General features: G+C 47.1%; 2 protein-coding genes across 4 annotated transcripts; one reads left to right on the forward strand and one right to left on the reverse strand.

The window, feature by feature from the left end:
- Window positions 1-44: 44 nt before the first annotated feature.
- slc26a11 (solute carrier family 26 member 11) lies at window positions 45-8132 on the reverse strand. 2 transcript variants are annotated; one of them, XM_034294176.1, is made up of 17 exons: window positions 8015-8132; window positions 7160-7344; window positions 6694-6787; window positions 6476-6584; window positions 5879-6071; window positions 5451-5536; window positions 5137-5216; window positions 4445-4587; window positions 4183-4361; window positions 3785-3857; window positions 3314-3425; window positions 3164-3219; window positions 2830-2970; window positions 2363-2490; window positions 1772-1871; window positions 874-1007; window positions 45-425 (listed from the first exon to the last, which is right to left on the reverse strand). In XM_034294176.1, the coding sequence occupies exons 3-17, from the start codon at window positions 6777-6779 to the stop codon at window positions 318-320; spliced, it is 1728 nt and encodes a 575-aa protein (XP_034150067.1). In that variant the 5' UTR covers window positions 6780-6787; window positions 7160-7344; window positions 8015-8132; the 3' UTR covers window positions 45-317. The 2 variants fall into 2 exon arrangements, with proteins under 2 accessions (XP_034150067.1, XP_034150065.1); XM_034294174.1 differs by having other exon boundaries at window positions 7940-8132.
- Window positions 8133-8176: 44 nt separating this feature from the next.
- Window positions 8177-16037, forward strand: sgsh (N-sulfoglucosamine sulfohydrolase (sulfamidase)). 2 transcript variants are annotated; one of them, XM_029122252.2, is made up of 11 exons: window positions 8177-8530; window positions 9127-9287; window positions 9795-9900; window positions 10029-10114; window positions 10253-10486; window positions 10577-10658; window positions 10925-11128; window positions 11593-11743; window positions 12142-12348; window positions 13088-13189; window positions 14924-16037. In XM_029122252.2, the coding sequence occupies exons 1-11, from the start codon at window positions 8443-8445 to the stop codon at window positions 15030-15032; spliced, it is 1530 nt and encodes a 509-aa protein (XP_028978085.1). In that variant the 5' UTR covers window positions 8177-8442; the 3' UTR covers window positions 15033-16037. The 2 variants fall into 2 exon arrangements, with proteins under 2 accessions (XP_028978085.1, XP_028978086.1); XM_029122253.2 differs by lacking the exons at window positions 13088-13189; window positions 14924-16037 and having other exon boundaries at window positions 12051-12234.
- The last annotated feature ends 3 nt before the right edge of the window (window positions 16038-16040 follow it).

Genomic DNA, 16040 nt, shown 5'->3' on the forward strand with positions numbered 1-16040 from the left:
GCAATTTCTATTTTCTGGTCCCCATGAGGGTAGCTGTACAAACTTGTGTGTGTGTGTGTGTGTGTGTGTGGAAAGGAAGATGAAACTGATCACACAGTAGCATCTTTAAAGTGCAAAACATGAGCCAATCAAAACGTTGGGGGGAGGGGCCAGTGTTGGTCCCTGCTCTTCTTGGGTTCAGCTCCATGTCAGTCAATCTGATGTCAGGGTGTCACTCATTTGTCCACGTATTTCAGTGTCATCAGTGCACCCAGTTTGGTTCTGGACAGCAATGAAAATAAATCCCTGTTCTTGTCCGTGATTGGCCAGTTGTAGAGTCAGTCACTGAGCGTATTACTTGATAGGATGGTTAGTGCCGCCTCCACACAGTCAGTGTGTCTAAGTCCCGGCAGGTCTGCCGCCAACAGGACCTCCAGCACTGAAGACTGAGACAGGGGAGAGACGGAGAGACGGGGGAGGGACGGAGAGAGAGGGGAGAGACGGAGAGACAGGGGAGAGACAGGGGAGAGACGGGGCAGGGACGGAGAGACGGGGGAGGGACGGAGAGAGAGGGGAGAGACGGAGAGAGAGGGGAGAGACAGGGGAGAGACGGGGGAGGGACGGAGAGACGGGGGAGGGACGGAGAGAGAGGGGAGAGACGGAGAGAGAGGGGAGAGACGGAGAGACAGGGGAGAGACGGAGAGACAGGGGAGAGACGGAGAGACAGGGGAGAGACAGGGGAGAGACGGAGAGACAGGGGAGAGACGGAGAGAGAGGGGAGAGACGGAGAGAGAACATGTAATCTGTCTGTTTCATACTTTATCACGGTTAGTCAATAAGTCAAGATAAAACAAACTGACACACACACACACAAACAAACACACACACCCCTACCTGCAGGCCGGAGAAGATGAGTCCGACCTTCCGCAGTTTGAACTGCTGTGACAAGTTTCTGAGCTCATTGACTACTGTAAAGTCTATGGTGTTGACATGGTGACAGGCCAGAACCACAGATTTAGGAGGGGAGGCTGGGAGAGAGGAGGGGGAGAGAGACTGAGACCTCACAACGTATATACACACACCTCACACGCCATGATTAATGAACAGGTCCACCAGAAAGAAGTCTGGCAAAGTCTTTGCTTAGTTCATTGATTTTAAAGAAAGAACACAACACTATCTGACAAAAATAATTTTTTTTGTACTAAATTCTACGGAGTGGACTCTAGGGAGAACGAGTGTGACCAGGGAGAGACGGAGACCAGCTTTCTGCTTTCCTGTGAGAGACATTCATCTCCAAGAGACTCCCATTTTGAAGAACTTGACCAAACGTATTCCACATGTTAGATCGTTACAGCCACGGGAAAAACTAAAAATACTAACGGGCGAAGACTTAACAGCTCTTCTGGCACACAAATGTATATATGTTCCTGCCACAGCCTGAGGGACACGGACTACACCGATATCCATAAGTCATAACTCTTACTATTAATATTTCCCCGGGTCCCCTCACTCATAGATGACATTGATATTATTACGACCAGTGGGCCCCGCCAAGGTCATGGGCCCCTGAATCACAACCACCTTTCCCCGCGTCAGCTACAGCCCTGTATTATTGTAGACGGCTGTAATTATAAAAATAATAATATGCTGTTTTACTGTTTTTCCAAATTATTCAATCAAATGTATTTTCATTAGTATTCATAGATATTCTTTTATAGCCTTATCCTTCCTATGATTTCTATTGAAGGTTTTTCTTTATATTATAACCTAATACACCCACACACACACTCACCCTGTAAGGCCTGTGTGTATAGAACTCTGCTGAGGTACTCTGTGGAGGGGAAACTGAGGCCACTGTCCAGCTCCATCACCAATACACCATGATCAGACACCTGTCTCACACACACACACACACACACACACACACAAACCAGCTCCATCACCAATACACCATGATCAGACACCTGTCACACACACACACACACACACACACACACACACACACAAACCAGCTCCATCACCAACACACCATGATCAGACACCTGTCACACACACACACACACACACACACACACACACACACAAACCAGCTCCATCACCAACACACCATGATCAGACACCTGTCACACACACAGACACACACACACACACACAAACCAGCTCCATCACCAACACACCATGATCAGACACCTGTCACACACACACACACACACGTTACACACACACACACAAACCAACTCCATCACCAACACACCATGATCAGACACCTGTCACACACACAGACACACACACACACACACACACACACAAACCAGCTCCATCACCAACACACCCTGATCAGACACCTGTCACACACACACACACACACACACACACACACTACCTTTATGCTGGGCCGGGCAATGTTGTATAGGAGCATGAGTCCAGACACAATTACACCTCCCACAATGCCATACTGCACCTCCCAGAAACTCAACAGGAAAGTCGTAAGAAACGGCACCAGGTCCTGCTCTGAAACACACACACGAATCCGCTCAAGCACATTAAAAAAAAAAACACACAGAAAATAAAAGAGAACCTGTAACTACCCACATTAAAGGGTCACACTATGAGACGTCACACAAGCTCCGGAACTTTTTCAACATACTGGAAAATTGCAGGGAACCCCATGTTGGGGACCAACTACAATTAACTGGAAACCTTGCCAGCTCCGGGATTTGATCTAACAACCTCTAGGTTACTGCCCTAACTGCTAGGCTAGGTGTCGCCAAGCCACACACAAACACACACACACAGTTGTAACAGTGTGGGGTGCCTGTATTGTTTCGATGAGTACACCCCCCAACTCACTGCGTGTCCTCCAGAGCTTCAGGACCACGCTGTAGTCAGCCATCGGAGCGACGGCGCAGATGATGACCGCGCCCAGGGAGGCCTTGGGGATGTAGTAGAAGGCGGGCATGAGGAAGGCCAGGGACAGCAGCACTATCACACCTGACCACCAGGGGGAGGCAAACACCACAGTAATTACAGTGGGTTAATATTACACTGGACTCCTAATCGATCGGTAATCTGTAACACGCTACAACCTAAGTAGCTTTACAGTAAATTAGTGGTGGAGAAAAACAATTTTACTATGCTACTAAAGACAGAGGGAGAGAGAGAGTGTGGTAAAGGATGTGATTACCAGTGACTATGCCCCCAGCTGGTGTACACACCCCTGTCTGGGAGTTCACTGCAGTCCTAGATATGGGCACATTATACAATATGGGTGCACACACACAGAAAGGCTCATTTTAGCATAAACACACACACACACACACACACACACACACACCTGCCAAAGCTTCCAGTGACAGGATAGGCTGAGACAAAGGACCCCATGATGTTGGTTAGACCAATAGCAAACAGTTCCTGGTTGGCATCAATCCTATAGTCATTCTGACTGCCTGTTAGAAACACACAGGAAACCACAATAACCAGTCAAGAAAAAAATATAACTCAAACTTCAAACAACGTCCGTTTCACAGTTAATAGCCAAGGAGATTAAGTAACGGAATAAGAATGCAAATAAAAATAATTATATTGCATTGTTATTGTGACTTGGTTAAATGAAACAGCAATTTTTTAACAACACAAAGACCACAGCAGCAATGTGGCATGCAGACACACAGAGACATGCAGACACACAGAGACATGCAGACACACAGAGACATGCAGACACACAGAGACACACAAGACAGAGACACACAAGACAGAGACAGACACAGAGACAGACACAGAGACAGACACAGGAAAAGACTCTTACCAAAAGCTTTGGCAATAGCAATGCTCTCTAATAGGCCCATCAAAGGGATGACAGCCAGTCCTCCGCCAAAATCCTGCCATGAGATTGATCGGAAAGGGGTTGTAATGGCTTATTACTTTTGTCTGATTGGCTTTGCATTCTACCAAGAGTGACCACCTTTGCCGAAATGGCTACTTGTTATTCAGCATATTGAGAGAACTTAATGCTGTAAAATAAAAAATAATCAATGCTGTTTTGTCATTGGTTCAGCATACGGTACAATCTTTCTTCTGTCTTGTCATTAGCCCATACACCTCTCACTCAGCACTCACACAGGCAGAAATATGTATCCCTATTGGTTCATACGCCTATCACTCACCCACTCTGTATCCCTATTGGTTCATCCCACTGTCACTCACCTCTAAGATCTCTCCAAAGCTGATAACAGTACCGTTGGGCGTGGTCTCAGAGAAGCGAGGGATTCTGAACGGCGGCAGGCCCCGGGACGTCTTCCCAGTGACGGTGAAGACCGGAGAGCCGAACGCGTTCCATGAGAACGCAACCAAGGACGCCGCCACTACAACCAGCGCATTACGCACTGGAGATACAAGCAACGCATTACGCACTGGAGACGCACATGCACATTAGAGCACATACACATGTAACCATACACATACTGACCGGTGGCGGTGCCCCAGACCAGACCGTGAGCGACCCTGGCCACGGTGGTGTCTTGCTCCGACCGGGGATTTAAGGTCCTCTTCATCCACGTCAACATCACCAGCACAGCCAGACACAGAAGACCCAGAACCACGTCTCCTGTCCTACAACAAAACATTTCAAAGAGTCCAGACACAGAAGACCCAGAACCACGTCTCCTGTCCTACAACAAAACATTTCAAAGAGTCCAGACACAGAAGACCCGGAACCACGTCTCCTGTCCTACAACAAAACATTTCAAAGAGTCCAGACACAGAAGACCCGGAACCACGTCTCCTGTCCTACAACAAAACATTTCAAAGAGTCCAGACACAGAAGACCCAGAACCACGTCTCCTGTCCTACAACAAAACATTTCAAAGAGTCCAGACACAGAAGACCCAGAACCACGTCTCCTGTCCTACAACAAAACATTTCAAAGAGTCCAGACACAGAAGACCCAGAACAACGTCTCCTGTCCTACAACAAAACATTTCAAAGAGTCCAGACACAGAAGACCCAGAACAACGTCTCCTGTCCTACAACAAAACATTTCAAAGAGTCCAGACACAAAAGACCCGGAACCACGGGGGGGGGTAGACAGTCTGGCTGACTTGTGAACAGTCCTATCATGTTCAGCAGGTGGGTCAGAACCTGGCAGGTGTTGTACTGTACCTGGCCTCAGATATCCTGTAGAAGGTGTAGTACAGCTCCAAGAAGAAGCCCCTGGGTATATTATTCAGCCCCAACACGTTCTGGGGACACAAGAATGGGCTAATTAATTGAACTAATTAATACTGTCGTATCAACAAATGGCAATTATGATCGAGTGTGGCGGGTGGGGGGTTGACTGTATTAATTGAATCAAAGAAAATGTCTGACCCATAAAAATAAAAAAAAGGCATGTTTGTTAGATTTAGGGTTAGGTTTAGGTCCGTGTGTGTGTTTGTGCGTGAGAGAATGTGAGCGTGAAAGCGAGTGTGTCTCACCTTGACTTGGCCAAAGCCTATCGTCACCGCGGCAGCACAGGTGAAGCCTTTGATAACCGGATAGGAGATGAAGTCCAGAAGGAACCCTGTTCATTACAACCAGAACAGAAACTGTTATGGTGATATCAAATTATAATTAAGAGGGTGTTCTTGAACCAGAACTACGAGGATGTTCTAGAACCAGAACTATGAGGATGTTCTAGAACCAGAACTACGAGGGTGTTCTCAAACCAGAACTACGAGGATGTTCTAGAACCAGAACTATGAGGATGTTCTAGAACCAGAACTATGAGGATGTTCTAGAACCAGAACTACGAGGGTGTTCTCAAACCAGAACTACGAGGATGTTCTAGAACCAGAACTACGAGGATGTTCTAGAACCAGAACTTTGAGGATGTTCTAGAACCAAACTTCGAGTTCTCCCCTACCCATGCGCAGCAGGGCCATGGTGGTCTGAATGGCTCCACAGAGCATACAGAGGAGGACAGCTCGGACTGGGTTTCCCCCCACATAGGAGGCACACAGCAGGGACATGATGGCGGTGGGGCCCAGGGTCACATCTTTGGAGGTCCCCAGCACCGTGTAGATGAAGCCGCCCATGAACGCTGAGTAAAGGCCGTACTGTAGGAGGGGAAGGGAGGGAGGGAGGTAGGGAGGGAGGGGATCTTTTAGGTGAACGGATCAACTCAAGGTGAATGCGGTCTATGAAGGCCTAAAACTTGTGTTCCAAAATGCACCCAGACCTGTACACCATTCCTCTGTAGGGCAAAGTAACTAATAGTGAACTAAAAATGGAGGTGTATAATACTATTATATGTTCCAATTAAGTTAAACATTAAAATGAACTTAAGGGGTTGGAAAATAAAATGCAAAAACAGCATGTGATTAAACGACCGTCGGAGAGATTTGGTTCAAGTCAAAGTTCAAATCCTCCTACTTGCTCTTGTCTGTGCAGCCAAACTCCGCCCCTGGGCCCTCCCACTCACCAGTACAGCTGAGCCCCGCCCCTGGCCCCTCCCGCTCACCTGTACAGGCAGTCCGGCCACCTCGGCGTAGGCTAGGGCCTGTGGCACGGTGGTCAGCCCCACGGTCAGCCCTGCCACCAGGTCCATCTGCAGCCAGCTCAGCCTGTACCTGGAGGTGGCAGAGACATCGCAGCATGCTTGAGCTCCCCCGACCAACGCAGAAGAACAACAGGCCGACAGGCCGACGATTACTGAGCACAGATAACTAGAGTGCCTACTTGGGGAGCCAGGTGAGAATGGGGAGCAAGGCCTGCAGGGTTCGACAGGAGCAGCAGGAGGCCAGCATCTCCCTCAGAGATCCCATCCTGGTGCCTGGGGGAGTTATGAATGGGTATTTAATTAAAACAGAATGCCTGTTGCATCTCACACACACGCCAACACTGTACAAAGGTATACTCACTGATCTTTATAAGTCACATCCTCCAACCCCATAATCATATTTACTGGACCTCCTGTGTGGTCGTCTCACCACGCTACACTACACCCATCGGCGTCCGCCGTTAACCGAAACACTTCCTTTGAAATCCAATAAAACCCCTTTACTGCCAGCGTTGTGTCACGCCCGACGACAGCATCCCAGTTCAAGTTTATCTTGTGCATGTACAGAGGGTGTGTCTTTACACACGGCAACAGGTAATTCCAGACAGGTAGGCTGGAGGCCAGGGAGGACAGGTGTTATCTTACCTCGGTCGTCGGGGGGAAGCGCGGTTGGGAAGAGACAATAATGGGCCGTGCACGTCTTCAATCTCCCGCCAGGCAGGTAAAGTAAGCCGGGGATCACCCAGGGTTACATATCCACCGGAACTCAAATCATTCTAGAATCCGACAAAAAGCATTCTTCCAGGGGGTCTGCATTCCATGTTGTTTAACTGTTAAAATAGAACACAATAAACAACAAAAACTAATTTAGGGTGTATTGTAGGTCCGTTGTAGTCCTGACAGACAAAATTAAACATCAACAATAAGCGTATTGGGAGTTATCGTACGTGTTGTACTGAGTTCAAAAGAGCTAAACTGAATTTTACTGGGTTTCATTTATATTCAGGGAATCAACACATACTGTTATTCAGATCAATTTGTTTGAAGGGCAAAAATATTAATTTTTGTCACACAAGCCCCCAGGTGAAGATGAATCCACAACACTGGCTTGGCAAGCGCCATACTCAACTCAGCAATCAAATAACTTTTACTGAGTTCTTCTGTAATGGCAACTGAAGCAGTCAGAGTCATATATTAAAAGTGTTTCGAATACCTAATTCAAATCTCACCCAAAACTGTAACTTTTGACCTAAACACATTTTTTAAAATGACAATAGTCCCCATTTATCAAATTTTTACGATTTAACCACATTTTGGGGACATTTCTGTTGCCATTATATACACACAAAGGCAAATACTGACCAGCAATAAAATAAAAACAGTGGAAAAATAATAAATGAATATAGGCTACTTTAGGAGACTAACCTTATGTCTGCCAGCGTTGAATTATTTCTCAAATGTCTGTTCAGTCACAACGAGTCTGTGATTATGTGTACATACCGCTGTGAAATGCGAGGTAATAATAATCACTGCTGTGAAGTTGCTTCTTGACCACTTCCTCCTAAATGCTAATAGTGCTGATCAACACCTAAAACGCAACTTGCGTCTGGCTATAACACTCCACCCCATGTGACCATGATCATATGATCAATGTGGGCGGGGTTTGCGGTGTTTCTGCGCTGTTTCCGGAAATGAAAGAATTGACTTTTCACACAAACAAAAAAAGTTATTTTTCCCAGAAAGCGTAAAATTATTAATCGAGAAATAGTGCATACTTTAATTTACCATAGGCAGATAACGGCAGACTCGCAGTTTGTCATGAGTTTCTGAGATAAGGTTTTATCGAGCCGAGGCTTTTTTCTCGGAAAGTAAAGTTAATGTAAAACTGGGAAGTCTGTGTTCATGGTTTGGACATTTATGAGAGGGAAATGGCCTTTGCGCATAATGTTTTGTTGTTGCTTGGGGTAGTATGTTGTATTGGGGAAACGAAAAAGAGGAATGTACTTCTTATCATCGGTAAGAGTCGCTGATTAATTTGGATTATTGCACCACTGACTTCAGTAGTTTCGAATTGGATCAAAGATCCGTAATTTTGTCACATGGGCGTTCGTGCCAGATTTACTTGCGCCTCCAACAGGCCTTCTCCTTAGCAATTAGACTTAAAAGATCCACACGTTTTCTATCTACCCCATGACTCCCACCTCTCTCTTTGTAACCATCTGCAACATTACGCAAATCATCACTATCAACCTTTTCTTTTCCGTCTACGGTTCTTCACCTGTCCTCATCTCAACTAACCTCTCATAGTTCTCCCTAGATTCCCCCTGCCTCTCACCTTCCCGTCTCCCTCATCACTCACCCACCCCTCTTCCTCACTCACCCACCCCTCTTCCTCTCTCACCCACCCCTCTTCCTCACTCACCCTCCCCTCTTGTTCTTATCTCTGGAAGTTCAATTTTGTAGGCTATGCTGTGTAAGCTGCAAAATATTGCCTCTTTGAGGACATTCACGGTTTCTAACCAACCCGTCATGTTCGTCTTCATGTCCATCTGCTCCCGTCGTCAACCTCTTCCGTCCTCCCGCTCGCCTTCCCTGTCTCCTTCCCCTCTCAGCGGACGACGCGGGCTTCGAGACGTCTGTCTATAACAACACGGTGGTCCGTACTCCTCACCTGGCCGCCCTGGGCCTCCGCAGCCTGGTGTTTCAGAACGCCTTCACCTCCGTCAGCAGCTGTTCTCCCAGCCGATCCTCCATCCTGACTGGGCTGCCTCAGGTGTGTGTGTGTGTGTGTGTGTGTGTGTGTGTGTGTGAGAGAGAGAGAAATGTAAGGGTTAGGAGTGTGCTTGAACTCTGACTGGGCAACAATAAAAACATCTCTAATAACCTCTTTAAACTCTGTAAGTAATCAATGTACGCTGATACCATGTCAAACATCCACTATGTTTCTGGCTACTGGGAGTTTTTCTTACCATGCTCTACAACTGCCACCCGGAATAATTATCCTGTAATAATGATGTATTTAAATACTGAGGGATTGGGTGGCAGGAGCGTCTCTGTGTCCAAACTCTGGATACAATCAGTATCTGGCAGGTGAATGTAATTGAACACCAAGCCACGGGTCCATCGTTTGTCTGTTATCCAAATAGAGTAAGAGTGGAGTTTGGCAGTTTTTCACACCGAAAGTCGGTTTCTGTTCCAAGTCGGATTTTAAAGGGACAGTAGTCGGGACTCCCGGCTTTGTGACGTGGCCAGATAATGAGCAGCGCCCCTGTGTCCTCAGCACCAGAACGGCATGTATGGCCTCCACCAGGGAGTTCACCACTTCAACTCTTTTGACGGAGTGCAGAGTCTGCCGATGCTGCTGGGCCAAGCTGACATACGCACAGGTAGGAAACACCCACCGTCCCTCCACGTGATGGACTCAACCCACCGGAGAGTCTGTGTCCGTTGCTCTCCCTCCTGTCGGTTTCTCTCGGTTGTGATCGGGGTGATTTCCTCATTCGTCTCCACACAGGGATAATTGGGAAGAAACACGTGGGTCCTGGACCTGTCTATCCATTTGACTTTGCCTACACCGAGGAGAACAACTCTGTGCTCCAGGTAACATCACTGTAGCGTTGTTGTATTGTGACGGTTTCAGAAATTGTTACTACTTAAGGTTTGTACGAGGTTTTGTGACACTCCGTGACTGGTGTGGAATTAATGAACCCAGACGATGTGTCCCACTGTTCCTGGAAGGTGGGTCGGAATATTACCCGGATCAAACTACTCGTCAGAAAGTTCTTTCAGACCCAGAGGGAGGAAGTGGAGGAGAGGCCATTCCTATTGTATGTAGCGTTCCACGACACCCACCGCTGTGGACATTCCCAGCCGCAGTACGGAGCGTTCTGTGAGAAGTTTGGGAATGGCCAGAGCGGAATGGGCAGGATTCCGGATTGGAAGCCGGAATACTATTCACCGGATCAAGTCAAGGTTAGGTGTCATTGTCGTCATCATCACCTCATTGAATATAACGCCATCATCATAGGCCATATTAAACACTGGCTTGTTCTATTGACCCAGGTGCCCCCCTTCGTCCCAGACACCCCTGCAGCCAGAGCTGACCTGTCAGCCCAGTACACCACAGTCAGCCGACTGGACCAGGGTAGGAGGAGCACGCACACACACACACACACACACGCACACACACACTTCCAAATGTAAAGGTAATCGTTGACGTCCCCTTGCACTACTGGTCGGGTCCAACATCAATAACAATAATATCAACGTCAATAACCCGACCATGTCTTTATCTTCACTGTCCTTAACCGTCTTTACCCTCATGTACTGGTTGTCTTCTATCCCCGCTATCATCTACCGATGTGTGTTATTTCCACTGTCAGCGTCTCACGTCCACCCCGGTCCCTCCAGGTATTGGTCTGGTTCTGGCTGAGTTGAGGGCAGCTGGTTATGAGAACGACACCCTGGTGATCTACAGCTCGGACAACGGCATCCCTTTCCCCAACGGACGGACCAACCTGTACGGCTCCGGCGTCGCCGAGCCCATGCTGGTGTCATCGCCAGAACACCGCGAGAGATGGGGAGAGGCCAGTCAAGCCTACGTCAGTTTACTGGGTGAGAGAGAGAGGGAGGGAGGGAGGGAGGGAGGGAGGGAGAAGGTGGATTGGTAATAGCAAGACTGAACCAATGAATGCATGTATTTCTTTATGTCAGTGTGGAATCACCCTCTGCCAAGTGCACAGAAGATTAGAACGCCTGGTTTCCAGACAGGCGGTCGTCTTCAGAATAGGGTCCGTTTCCCCCGTCAAACCGGAGGCCGTCGGATTTGACCTGTCGGGTTAGTGTGTAGTAACACTCGGTTACCACAAGGGGGAGACAGACCAACACTGCTGTCTGTCAGGCAGAGCGAGAACAAAGTGAAGGAAGAACGTCTTAAGTACGCCGCCGCCCACTCTGTGGAAATCCCAGTTATTCTTTCCATGATCCCACATGGCCTCTTTCTTCTGGCTGGGAGATCACAGAGGAGCTCGTATTTACCATTTCCCTTCCCACCTCTTCATGTCTCCCCCCTCCTCCAGACATCACCCCGACCATACTGGACTGGTTCTCCGTGCCGTACCCCACCTACCGCCTTCCTGGCGCCCCCAACACCCCCGTCGGCCTGACTGGACGCTCGCTGCTCCCGGCCCTCGTCACTGAACCCTCCGACTGGCACACCGTTTACGCCAGGTACATAGCGGGAGGCGGGCGGGAGCTCATTTCGCCGAGAATGCTGAGCACGGTTCTAACCGGAGACAGCCGGTTACGTGGCGCTGTGTAGAAATTTCCAAAAGAAACTGTGTGTGTGTGTGTGTGTGTGTGTGTGAATGCACCGCAATGCAGAAACCCGACCTGCCAAACTCATAAAGTTATGCCCCGGAGTAGGATAGTTCCAGTCACTGTGTGTCGAACATTGTATCAGTTGGAGCGGTCACTTCTCGGTCCGAGACGTGACCATGTTTCTGAGGCGACCTGTGTTCATCTTATGTTAATACAGTGCGACATGAGTCTCTTTTCCCCCCATGGTCTCGCCGTGCCGTTTGACGGTGACGCTGTACTTTGTTTCTCCACATCGTCACCCGCGGCAGCCAGTCTCTCCATGAGGTCACCATGTACTACCCAATCAGGTCCATCCACCAGGGGGCGTACCGCCTCCTCCACAACCTCCACTACCGCATGCCCTTTCCCATAGACCAGGACTTCTACGTCTCTCCTACATTCCAGGACCTGTTGAACAGCACGGTTGCCGGGCGACCGACGGGCTGGTTCAAGACCCTGCAGCAGTACTATTACAGGTTGAGTCCCACTGATATTCAGTACAGTACACACAACGCTGTAGTGTATTACAGGGCTGGGGGGGACGGGGGGGGGTGTGTTTCCGTTTTAATTCCAGCCATTTCCCGAAAGCACACTAACATTCCAGTCCTCTGAAATGCTTTAATTTGATCTGGAGTTTGTCTCACCGTTCGAATTGGCTGGAATTAAAAGGGAACCCGGGTAAACGTCTGTGGAAGCTGCTGGCTGGGCAGCGCAGATGGCTGCTCGGAGTGTCTGTTGCACTTCTGTCACTGGCGGGACACTCGCATAGTGTACAAATCTGAAGGCAAACTGACCTCCATCTCGCTACTGTTTAGTCTGTGAAATCTCTCTCGGGTTAGACATTTGCTCCATGAATAAAGTTTGAGTTATTCTTATTAAATGTACTTTCCAGACATCTGTTTACTCTAGAATACTGCTTGGGTCCTGATTAAAGTCTTGGGCTGCTTGAGAAATTAAAAGTTAATGAGTCCCATTTTAATAGAAACATTTATGTGATCTCTGATTAAATAAAGCCTAGTTCCAGTCTAGGCTTAATCTGTGATCTTTGGTTAAATAAAAGCTAGTTCAAATCTAGGCTCAATCTCTGTGGTCTCTGGGTAAATACAATCTATTCCAGACTTGGCCTAATCTGTGATCTCTGATTATATAAAGTCCAAGTCAATCTCTGTCTAGAACCCATCCCAGGCAGTTTATCTACATCTGTTTCTTCCACAGGGACCGCTGGGAGCTGTTTGACTTGCGGTCAGACCCGGAGGAGACCGTGAATTTGGCAGGGGACTCAGCGCTTGCTCCGGTCCTGGCGAGCCTCCGAGACAGGTTGGGATCATTCTGTCTACTTTGTTTTAGAATAATTCATACATTATGTTAATTCGTACATTATCGTCATTGGAACAGTGTAGTTGTTCTTACGCTAGAGCTCCCTGCATTACACATGGCTGCTGAGAGGACGTCACAATAATGTGGGAGGTAATTTATGTTACTGGAAATATTAAAGGATGATTCAATCATGAAACGACTGATTTGTACTTGAGCTGCGTCCAATTTGTCCTGATGAAATAAAAAAATACTAAACTGGCGCCTGTCGCCATTCCTCTAATATGCTGACAGACATGACATTCTGTAACGCAAATTTCCTACGTAAATGGTTCCGTTCATACGATTAAGGAGTCCAGAGTAGAGAGGAAACCTTCTGAATAAAACACACGCATATAAGGTAAGTAAAACAAATAATAATAACGACTAGCCTATTTTTGAATCCTGGCTGTAGGCTATCTGAAACTAAAATGAATGTCAAAAAGTTAGAAGAGGAGCCTGGCGATAGTTGGCTCACATCTGTCGGATGAGGTCAATAGGTGGTAAAAAACAGAAACAACATCAAATGTGTCTATTGTGTTCAGTTTAGATTATGAACGGCAAGTCAGGTAAGATATCTGCTTGACTTTTGGCAAACATTTAAATGTTCCACAAGTCATAGATACCTCAGCTGTTTTTCCATATGCTGACTGCTTAAGGCCTAATGGCCTAAGAGACACTCCCAAATATGTGTATTATAAAGATTGTGGTGGTGTGTAAGGTTGTTGTATAGGCAGGCCAATGTTGTTAGAAGAGAAATATTATGGAGTTTTTCCTGGCCATTGTGCTTCAGCATTGTTGTTGTTTGCTCCTTGGGGTTTCAGGCTGGTTGTTTTGTAAAAGCACTTTGTGACAACTGCTGATGTGAAAAGGGCTTTATAAATACATAAATGTTATTTATGTTAAAGATAGTCTATAATCGGAAATGTGCAGTGTGTGATGTCAATAGCCTATTTTTGTTGGCAAAATATTGACTATAGAAGATTTCGTTTTAACAAATTGTATTGATTTTCAAACACCTCTGATTGAACTAGACAATGATGAGCACTAATCGCAGTTCAGCAGCCTTATGGTCATCGCGTAGGCCTGTCTGAATGGATATTTAGGTGAGAACTAAAATCTGACATTGATTCGTCCAAACATCTTGAAGCAGAGCAATTGCACTGCTGCCATCAAATCATCCAACGTTATTTGACCATTTATTACTTTGGGGAGTTTTGCATAAGCATGGATAAATTAATAAGCTTTTCAATCCTGGACTGATTCATTACAGCCCATTACAAAATTGGATGGCCACCAGAAAAATGTGCAGGCTGTTATCCAGTTCAGCTTGCAGTAGTGAGTGTATGCCTTTTCATAATGTTTTTATGTACTGGCCAACAACTCTGGATTAAATCCACAACTCTGGCGTTGTAACCGCTATGCTCTGCCAACAGCTGATTAATAATGATGAATAATGGATGGGATTTACGTAGTACTTCATCCCAAGCATAGTAGGGGAGTAATATTACCTAATCCACCATCAATGTGTTGCACAACAATGAGGGTTTCTTATCAAAGAACTTTCTTTATGTTGTCTTTGTTCCAAACATGTTTTATTGGAAGGTCTACATACTAGATATAGTCACTGTGGAAGATGAACAAAGAAGGTAATTGACGAACCTTTTAAAGACGAACCTTCTGCTGTTACGTTGCCAGGTTGGTGAAGTGGCAGTGGGACACAGGCGACCCCTGGGTGTGTGAACCAGACGCTGTGCTGGAGGACAAACTGGAGCCCCGCTGTCGACCGCTCTACAACGGACTCTGACCTGGATCTCCCCTGTCGACCGCTCTACAACAGGCTCTGACCTGGATCCCCCATGTCGACCGCTCTACAACAGACTCTGACCTGGATCCCCCCTGTCGACCGCTCTACAACGGACTCTGACCTGGATCTCCCCTGTCGACCGCTCTACAACAGGCTCTGACCTGGATCCCCCCGTCGACCGCTCTACAACAGACTCTGACCTGGATCTCCCCTGTTGACCGCTCTACAACAGACTGACCTCTTTCTGGACAGAGGCAGGGGGCTTCTGGTTTGACCCAGACCCTCTAATTGGACAGCGGCGGAGGGCTTCTGGTTTGACCCAGACCCTCTAATTGGACAGGGGTGGAAGGCTTCTGCATTGGGTAACCGGTGAACAGCTTCCTTGCTTGACAACAGATGGTCAATTTTGGACATTTTGGACATGTAGCACGACTTTGGTCTTTTGCCCTTTTAACCATTAGGCCTCCAGCTGCCCCATCGAAGGGGGTTTGATTGTCCAAGGACAGTGTAGGTTCCCACGCTAAAATAAACATTTTCACACAATATGAAAATGCCAAGCAGGCCCAGTTGACCTTGATTTGGAATGAAGATTGCAAGAGGGAAGTGACCTTGAGAAGAGGGTTCATTATAGGGTCTGTCCAGGAGGCCAGTGTCCCCGTCCACAGTTCACGAGGGGTCACGGAATGGTTTGATGAGTATGAAAATGATGCACATCATATGCTATGGCCTTGGGTCATTAAAGACATATTTTGGACGTTATTTAGATTTTACCTATTTTCTCTAGAAGTGTTTATTTTTTATAATTTATCAACTGCTCATTCATTATTTCCCAATTAACGTTTTCATTTCATAATGAGTCACTGCATTCCTCTGCTAAGTCCATTTAGGCTCCTGTACATTGAATGCAAATGTACAGCAACGCTTAAATTATCTTTGGTCATTGTATTTGGCTGGTCATTGTGTTTCTGCAGGTGAAATAAAACCCCATAACAGAGAAACATTTAATCA

Source organism: Esox lucius, chromosome 9, assembly GCF_011004845.1.
Source record: "Esox lucius isolate fEsoLuc1 chromosome 9, fEsoLuc1.pri, whole genome shotgun sequence".
Lineage (NCBI taxonomy): Eukaryota > Metazoa > Chordata > Actinopteri > Esociformes > Esocidae > Esox > Esox lucius.

Bases quoted from the DNA above. Each gene is read 5' to 3' on its own strand.
- slc26a11 (XM_034294176.1), bottom strand. From the start codon at position 6,779: ATGGGATCTCTGAGGGAGATGCTGGCCTCCTGCTGCTCCTGTCGAACC. The intron at 3,426-3,784 runs GTAAGAGTCTTT...TGTTTCTAACAG, and splicing joins TGCTATTGCCAAAGCTTTTG to GCAGTCAGAATGACTATAGG. The intron at 1,008-1,771 runs GTGAGTGTGTGT...CCTCTCTCCCAG, and splicing joins ATACACACAGGCCTTACAGG to CCTCCCCTCCTAAATCTGTG.
- sgsh (XM_029122252.2), top strand. From the start codon at position 8,443: ATGGCCTTTGCGCATAATGTTTTGTTGTTGCTTGGGGTAGTATGTTGT. The intron at 11,129-11,592 runs GTGAGAGAGAGA...CCCCTCCTCCAG, and splicing joins AGCCTACGTCAGTTTACTGG to ACATCACCCCGACCATACTG. The intron at 12,349-13,087 runs GTTGAGTCCCAC...TTTCTTCCACAG, and splicing joins CTGCAGCAGTACTATTACAG to GGACCGCTGGGAGCTGTTTG.